Genomic DNA, 9376 nt, shown 5'->3' with positions numbered 1-9376 from the left:
TTGACAGTGACATTAAGAATTCAACAATTTGAATTAAAAGCATTAAGCAACATGGAAAAAACATCAAAAAAAGAACCTATGCTATTTAATTATGAAACTACGTACAAAAATGACTTTCGTTTCGGCGAAATCCGTGATAGTCCTAAGATAATATATGAAGTAAAGAAATTAGAACATAAAAGTAATAAAGTAGAATATAAGAATATATATACTTTGACTCAGTGGCAAGGGGAAGTACCGCCGTTCAATCTTTTGCACAAGCCTAAAGACATTATTAGAACGAATCCAAATGACGTCCAGCAGTATATTGTAAGCATCCTTACTTTACTTAACTTAGATGTATTAAATAAAACAGCTCAAAAGAAGAACTGCCGGTTTAAAAATGAATATGTATATAAGTCTCTTATGAATATCCAGAGTTTTTCTTAGAGCCCAACTAACAGCTTAATTTATCACATCTCTCATTCTCCGCCCGCATCCGAAATTTTTATATCGGATGAGTTACGAAGCTCCGTGATGGACGACAAGGCAGTATATCATTAAAAAAATAAAAAATGAGCAATAATTTTCCACATTATTGAATGTCACGCTTGTATAATTTCTTATAATTACCAACTATTACTTCCATTGCTCCATCGTTACTGTAATGAGACACTTAATAAAAGAAAGAAGTTAATGCCAAGTCATCTTTTTTTATGAGACAAAATATATTCATGAAATGTTAGAAAATCTTTAACGTAATACAAGATACAAATTCGTGACTACATATTTTTTTAGAACTACCTCTGTACCCCGCACATAGCAGAGTATATTATATGTTTGTAAGAATTTTAGGAGAAAAGTGCAACTGTAGACCATACAGAAGCTCGAAGGACTCGCCCTCGTCTCGTGATACCGCCAGCGGTCAGCATGGACGACATCGAAGACGAACACGCTAGAAACATACTTTGCACTGACATGTACACGAGTATTGTGGCTCAAGCAGCTAAAGATATGGTAACTCCTGTGAAGAAAACACGTGAACTTCGAAGGCTGTTTCCCACAAATCCTGTTAGTTTTTTTTTGCTATGATACACCGGATACACCGTGAAGTATCCCGCACACAGCACGTTAGGCATAAGGAATCTGGGAGCGTAGTGTTAAACATTTACATATTAAATGTATTATTTGGCCCAGTGGGATTTCCTGTTTACAAACTTTTAAATTATCAATTTTACCAACTATTTAAAAATGAAGAAATTGAATTGGAGATGTTACTTTTTACAGTTTTGTTGTGGTAGGCATTAGTAGGTATATGCTATTAAATAATACTGAGATAAAATTCGAACGAACTTTAAGTAATTTTATATAGGTAATATTTCAGCTCGCTTTGCCTAAATTAAAGCCATCTTGCGTATCCCCTGAATGGAGAATGGAAAGTGTCACATGGGATAAGAAGCAACAGCGCGGATATTATGATCCTACTAATGATTTTTGGTTGAAACGAAAAATTTCGCAAGAGGTATAAGATATATGCAAAATTCTTATACTGGTTTTATATTTTATATCTTTCATATTATTAGTATTGTGGAATGTTAGAGCAAGTATCTATTGTTAGTATCCAGACATCCTAATGCTTCATGATATGAATGCTGCTACAAAAAACATATCCAATTTTCCTAATACATTGTCTTCAGTTGATAGCTGAACGAACAGATTGCAGAAAGAGTCTTAACTATTTTATTTTCAGATTTAGTTTGTGAAGAAACACAGCACGTGACGCTGTTGCCTTAAAGGAAAAATGGAATAGCAAATACCTACAAAGTCTGAATAACTCATATTTATTTACTTTATATAAAAGAGGAATACCTAATGTTATGTTATTGTCATAAATAAATTTCTTCATATTAGCAAATGATACATTTTTTTGTCTCAGCTTTTCGCTGTATCCCGTAGATGGTAGTGTAGAACCTAGTGGCACTCCGCTCTCCACTTTTCGTCACTCGAGGCATTGCATGTAGAGTGGCGGAACTCAACGCCTCGTTTTGATTTGTCACTTTGTTTGCGAAGATATGAAAATAATAGGTGGTAACCCTTAACTGTCACGTCTACAGTCACACGCTTGTGTCACTGCGTTACGCCCGCTCAATAAATAGTTAAATTAATATTATTTATATCTGTCACACTTCCAATTATTAATAGTTGTAGTTTATCAGTCGCTAACCAAGTACGTCACATAAAGGCTTTGTATTTTTGTTTCTAAATCAAAATAGCAAGGCTCTTGAATAAATATGTATGCAATGTTCTTGATATTTTAAATGTTATAGTACAAGTTTTACATAACAATAAAACTTGTATTATTGTGGAGAGACGATGCACAGCATCTGTGAGAGGGCGCTGTATACTTCCCTTTGATTATCCAATGATTTTCACTTCCGGTTGCTGTGTTCGACCAATCAGCGATCGCCGGAAGTCACGTGGTCTCAGGTGGTAGGGCGCCGGAACGTATAATAGGCGACACTACGCTTCTTACCTCATAGCAGCTTCTCACCAGGAGCCTTAAAATGATGCTGTGCATCGTCTCTCCACAATAATACAAGTTTTATTGTTATGTAAAACTTGTACTATTATTTGGGATGTGACGATGCACAGCATCTGTGAGAGACGTGTTTATAACTCCTGGTGACCACGCACGACGCTATGTGATCTAAATCAGAATGATTGTATAAACTGATTCTGATACATTCAGATAAATTGATCTGTAAAACCACAAAAAACATGAGTAACATTGTTTTATTTATAAGCAAATTGTTAATTGCTTAATTTTTTAATTCAATTAATAATCGCTCTGCCGGAAGCTGAGCCAAAATAATCTAACTTCAATTATTAGATTTACTTATAATTTGCATACAAACAAATTTTAAAAGATGATCCGCAACTCGCTGATAAGCATGAGTAGGAAAGGAAGCTCGCATAACCGTCTAAATAATAAAGCTAGACGTGCTCACTTCTTTTGATAATAATTTAATAACCTGTTTATATAAGTATTGATTATTATTCATGAAGCCCTTGCGTAGCCTCACCTCTAAGTTACACAATAAAATTGTTACCTTTTGTAGCCTGTTTCCGGTGGTCTAGATAGTTTCTTAATGTAGAACCTAGAAAAACATTTTTCTTAGGATGACACCACCGTCTCTAGAGCGTAATTTTCGACAGGTCACCTGTTTCACCAAAATATTTCTAAACGAAATATGATGTTAGAAGTACGAGCAGGATCGAAATGACAATGAAAATGTCGTCCGGTCTATTGGAAACCATCTCCGGCTCAGACAGCGGGTCGTAGATAGAACCGGCAACCAACTCCATACTTCCTTTTTTAACAACTATAATAAATTTATAGTAAGTAGACGCGTTCTAGAGTGGACACCACGCCTTGGCAAGCGTAATTAAAGACCGTCTTCCCGCTAGATGGGGTGACGATGTCTGCAAGGTGGCGGCAACGGCCGGATGCAGAGAGCCGAAGATAGAGCCCAGCGGCGCGCCACCAATGGCGCCTCTCCAAAGAGGCCCACGTCCAGCAGTGCACGAGGACAGGCTGATGATGATGATGATGAAGTAGTTACCCAAGTAATTGATGCCATTAGTACAACATATTTATAACACTAGAGTATTTAATAGAATGCTCTATAAAATATTATGTACTTAGCCCAATAATATATTCTTATACTGGTCAAACCTTTGAACGCATTTGTAAAATTTAAGACTTGATTTCATTATCACATACTTCGAGTATTACAACTTCACAAAAGCATCAATGAATGCTTACCCGATCCGCAACCAGACCGATAATTCATGATATGAATGTCCTATCTGCTACTTAGGTACAGTTTTGAAGCAAATTGTACTTGATATACGATGCGTTAGAAAATGTGAGTTTATGAGCTCATTAGTTTTTCAACAAAATTCAGGCCGACTAATGATTATATCATACTTCGAAGTGTAATAAAGTTATAAGTAATTGATACTACTATACATTGACATATAAAGGTATCAATTTTATAATATTTCAATTATCGCTTCTTAGCTGTATTTTAGAACTACAATAGTTCACTCTCTGAAATTCGCTTTTAGGAGCAACTTCACAGTGTCAAAATATACGATTTAAATACAGATACAGTACTCAATTTAAACGTCCGACTTCCCCGGACTTAATGATGTCGTAGACATCCAACATGCTCTCCGCCATATTGGAGTTGTGACTACGTGTACACCTCGCTAGCCAGGTTCAGTTTATGCAAAACTCATGGCAATATGCGGCGGAATATCTACGTTACGCACGTGGATATCGCCAAGGTATATATTATGTAACTACCTTTACACAGCCCTCATGTCCCATGAAGACGATTATTTTCATTAGCTTTCCCCAGCTTTGGAACCAAAGTTACAAAAAACGAATGAAACTTCTTGATAGTCTTTTTGCAATATTATTGTGTATCATACTTTATGGTATCCAACAACTTAGTAATAAAAGGTTGTCTGTAATTCTCGCATTTCATATTCTGTCATATCTAACAACTTCAGTAATAAGCCGCTCAACTGGCGACTTTAATTTGGTCTTGATTTGCCTTCTGAATTATTTATCTGCCTTCTTTTCCTCATCCTGCTTCTTACTCTTGCTAGATGCAAATTTTACTTCTTTTTCCAAATACTAACATCAGTCGCCGTCGCATTTTCTAGCTGGATTCTTTTCTTCTAGATGGATTATAGATTTCTTCCACTACATCCGCTTCAATTCTGATGGCTACTCGAATGCACCACAGGGATGCACGGTATCTATTATATAGTACGTCAGCTATAAAATATTTTTGCCGCGGCACTCGCGGGGATGTGCACTCACTTGCACGAGGGTAATGCCAAATTAGCCCAAAGAAACTTTCGGCGACTTTTTATAATACTTGAACCCGCTATTTTAGTCAGTTTTTTAATTTAGTTTTGACACATTGCTTCTTTTTATCCATTACTCAACCATCCATTTCCTATTGGTTTGCTTTATCAGTTGTAGAACGTGAGTCGAACTATTTTCTATCCTTGCTTTCTCGAACCGCTTGAAAATTCTTATTGGATAAAGCCAGAGACGATATGGAGAATGCTCATTATTAAGTCGAAAAGAGTTTTCAGAGCCCCCAAACCATCTACACCCGTTTCCGATATACCCATAGGCAGCCTCCGTATTTCTTAACACAATGTATACAGGAAGATACGGTTACATTTAAATAAAATTATTAACAATCATGCAACACCCTTATACTAAGTTCTGGGCTTGTGTTACCCGTCGGCGGGTTCTCACTCCATACTTCCGATATCCGGTATGCACTGATACTTGACAATTGCTAATGTATAATTAAACGTGCTAGAGTTTCATACTCAACGCATGCTTCTCAATTTTTGATGCATGTACGGTTGACGAAGGTCTAACTGCTTCAAATAATCTTGGAAAAGGATTATTGGTGGCATGGAGGTAAATGGCTAGATGCATTCCCGCGATTAAACCGGGAAGGGCCTACGGAGCCCAAACCATCAGCCACTGCCTCCGATACGCTCAGAGGCAGCCTCCTTATAACTGTCCCCCTCCCGTACAATTGAGAGCATTAAAATAGTACCGAGCTTTTTTAAATTCTAATGTACGGATAAATGCACTTTAAATAGTTGGACATACCTTATGTCAAGTAATAGCCCGAGTCCCTCTTAAGGCAACTAAGATAAGGTGACTGGCTAGAACTTTTGCTGAAGAGGCCATACAGAAGATCCCGTGATTGCTAAATACTATGGAGCCCATTGCTAAATGTTATGACGTTCACAGCGATGGCAGTAACCATGAATAAGCAGCAAATCCACAATTCTTTTATCCTCACTCCTCCAGGATTGAGAAAATGAACCTCCGATATTCCGTGTTTGAAACACTTTTCCTGCCAGGAGGCTTTGAAATTGTCTTCGAATCCTTGTGTCTAATTCTTCCGAGTATTCACCTGCAATTGTCAAAAGAAGCCAAAAGAAACTCCCACGCAGATTTATCCATTGTTATTCGTTAACTCGCTTAGGATACGCTCCCAGCGATTATAACATTTCAACAACGTTAGTAATTATCCTATTACAAATAAATAAAAAAGATTTATCTAAAAATAGACAGACTTATATATGTCGCAGAATAAGGTGGTTGGGACCGAAGCTTGTTCCGATCCCATTTCTGATTGTCATCGATCGGTGTCACGTCAGAGTGACAGGCAACGCCATCTGGTTTTGACAACTGGCAACTATTAAATAATCCGCTTCCCTGATATATATGAGGAGAACAGATTTTTTTATATATTTGATAACTCGCTCAGGATACGCTCCTAACGAATTTATCGTATTTAAACGAAGGTAGTATATTAATGGATAATACAACTAAGTAAACTCGGTGAAAACCGATTTATTTAGTAAACTCCGTTTACATCGCATGACATTATGCCGAGAACGTCTCCAAGAGCGTTAAACAAGCGATGAGTCCTCTTGCTTTTTGCAATGCCCGTTAGTTGAATAAAATTGGGCCATAACTGCTGAAAATCTGAGACATATACCTAACCTTATTGTAGGTTATAATACAGCCGTGTTCGGTAAGCTCAGAATCCACTACAGTATTGGTATATATAATACCAAGCAATAGAACAGTATTACATGCATGTAGAAACTTGTTACACAAGAGATTCAAATGACTCACCCGTTGTCCAGTTTGTTACCTTTGAATTTTACAAAAGCAAATTCTCTTGATGAGGATGAACATCTTTGCTGGAGGCCTTTCCAGGAGTAGGCCCGATATAGAAATCCGGTTCACGATGTGTAGAAATTCCACCTCCAACACTACACTTACCACAGCACTTTCACTTTTAAACGATGTTACTCTAATGGGAAATAACGACGCTATGCGGTAAGAAGCGTAGTGTCGCCTATTATACGTTCCGGCGCCCTACCACCTGAGACCACGTGACTTCCGGCGATCGCTGATTGGTCGAACACAGCAACCGGAAGTGAAAATCATTGGATAATCAAAGGGAAGTATACAGCGCCCTCTCACAGATGCTGTGCATCGTCACATCCCAAATAATATTATTTTTTTAATAATAATATAGGTTTATTGTAGAGGTAAATTAAATTTTCTTTCGTAATAATTAGCCAATATAAGTTTGTAACTTGATTGTTGTTTTATCTAATTATATTATTAATAACTTATTGAATATAGTAATATTACCTACTGCTTCTATACGAGGTTTTACTTATTGCACTTAAGTTAACCTATGTATATGGGTTCTTTACTTTGTACTCCTTTGTACAAAAACTTACGACGAAAAAAAATATTTTTTGACATATACAGAAATTGATAATTCGTACTAACTGTTTACAAATAAATTTTTGTTAAAAATTATTTTATAATTTCTATTATTTTACAAGATTTGCTAAAATGCCAGATAGCTATGAAGGAATGCTATTTGACTATGAAACGTCTAACAGAACGGAGTACCATGATGGGGAAGTTTTACCGATAGTTAAAACCCTTCCTAAGAGAAAACCCGCCCGCCTTCGTGATGCACCAACGCCATTGAAAGATTTACACACACTTTCTGTATTAAAAATACCTCATGTGCCTTTTGATTTATTAATTAAGGCTAAAGATATAACTAGAACTAATCCTTGGAAAGTACAACAACGCTATGTAAGATAATTCAACTAATAAATAAATATATTTAGGTTCTTATAATTTAAAAAGAGAGGTAGATGTTCCCTGTCCAGTGCTCTGGCCTGATACTGCTCGCTTCACTCGCTGTAATGATAATTACCAAAAAAAAATTCCATTTTCTTACCTTTTCCTTATACAATTTTGTTAATTGTAGGTATACCTACATCTATAAACATAACGCTTTTTTATTTGATGTGTATAAATACGAAGTAAAAAATATATAAAACAATAAATTTGATAAAATAAAACATTATATACTATTCAAAACCTTTGTTTAGTAAAATGTTAATAAATATACCCGTCAATAGGTTAAGTCTCCAGACCTGGGTTGGGAGCAAGCGAAGAACACGCGACCACGTCTCGTGATGACGCCCGCTGTCAGCATGGACGATATCAGAGATCCAGAGTAATTTGTTCTATTTAAGCTAATGAAATATATTAGGCCTGTCGTGGCACAGAGGCACAAACGTGTCACTGTATACGCGGAAGGTTGTGGATTCGATTCCCACTCGGGGAAATGTAATATTTAATATTTCAATTTAGTCGTTCTGTTGTCGAGGCAATGTGCATCATTCAGTATGAAATAACGATTTAAATAAATAACATTCGTAAGTAAATTAGATAGTTGTTTAAATATATTTAATTCTTAATCAAACTTAATTTGAAGGGCACGGAAAATTCTAATAGAAGACATTTATACAACCACAGTGCAGAGAGCAATGCGCGAGGGAATCGCAGATGCTTTAATGGACAACATTAAGGCTCCACTGCCTGGACCGCCTGCTTGCTCTAACCCAGTTAGTTATTTATATTCTTTAAATGCCTTCCCAAATCTTCCAACTTTGACAACAGGTTGACAGTTCTGTAAATTTTGCCCTTTCCTTGGCAAGATGCCTAAAGCGCTATAAGTATATCTACGGGTTGTTTTTAGTGAGAATTATTATACTAGGATTAATTCAAAGAAAATGAAAATGTCTCATTAAGTAATTATATATGGAATTATTTGATTAGACTTGCTAGTTGGAAATGATGTTCCTTTGGAATGAGTACATATATATCTATAATGAAAATATTTTTGTTTTGCCAGATAAGCCATAATGTAGTGTGGCGTTGAGTTACGAATTGTGAGAACTTCGTTCTGTTTACTATGCAATATGCAGAAATGGAATTATTATCTCTTGAAAGTATTAAAATAATAGGTTTGTAATCCAATTCTACGGATTTCAGATCACGTTAGAAAAGTTCCAGCCCCCCTTCATATCTCCCGAGTGGCGCATGGACACGGTCACCTGGGACGGGCGACAGTTACGTGGACATTGCGATCCCGATAAAGAATTTTACTTGGGACGACCGTCTAAGTAGCTCAATATATAACACTGTTAGGTAACGGTTACAAATATCATAAATAAAAATGGTTAATACGTTTAAAATATTTTTAGTTTTAGATTTTAAGAAGATATAAGATCGAGTTGGCTCGCGGTTTCAAAATAAACGACACCAAAAAAAAAAGAAAAGACCAAAACGTTAAACATATTGACATAAACCTAAAATATATCTAAAATATTAGTGCCTTTTTTATATGTATTTTTAACTATACACTATGAAGGAGAAAAAATAAAAAAATGT

At 36.1% G+C, this 9376-nt stretch overlaps 1 protein-coding gene across 1 annotated transcript; it reads left to right on the top strand.

The window, feature by feature from the left end:
- Positions 1-12: 12 nt before the first annotated feature.
- LOC146541731 (uncharacterized) lies at positions 13-9376 on the top strand. The gene is made up of 8 exons (XM_085195690.1): positions 13-309; positions 835-1050; positions 1364-1501; positions 3398-3594; positions 7465-7726; positions 8059-8156; positions 8418-8547; positions 8978-9376. Exons 1-8 carry the CDS (start codon positions 52-54, stop codon positions 9110-9112), a joined length of 1434 nt encoding a protein of 477 aa, XP_085051816.1. The 5' UTR covers positions 13-51; the 3' UTR covers positions 9113-9376.

This window comes from Heliconius melpomene, chromosome 1, assembly GCF_056956725.1.
Source record: "Heliconius melpomene rosina isolate 202511_hmr_F chromosome 1, ASM5695672v1, whole genome shotgun sequence".
In the NCBI taxonomy this organism is placed as follows: domain Eukaryota; kingdom Metazoa; phylum Arthropoda; class Insecta; order Lepidoptera; family Nymphalidae; genus Heliconius; species Heliconius melpomene.
Note: the sequence above shows the minus strand (reverse complement) of the source record. Positions and strands in the feature narration are given on the sequence as shown.

Excerpts from the sequence above, each read along its gene's own strand:
- LOC146541731 (XM_085195690.1), top strand. The coding sequence starts at position 52 with ATGGAAAAAACATCAAAAAAAGAACCTATGCTATTTAATTATGAAACT. Across the intron at positions 3,595-7,464 it reads CTGATGATGATGATGATGAA|ATTTGCTAAAATGCCAGATA; the intron begins GTAGTTACCCAA and ends TTATTTTACAAG. Across the intron at positions 8,548-8,977 it reads CGCCTGCTTGCTCTAACCCA|ATCACGTTAGAAAAGTTCCA; the intron begins GTTAGTTATTTA and ends TACGGATTTCAG.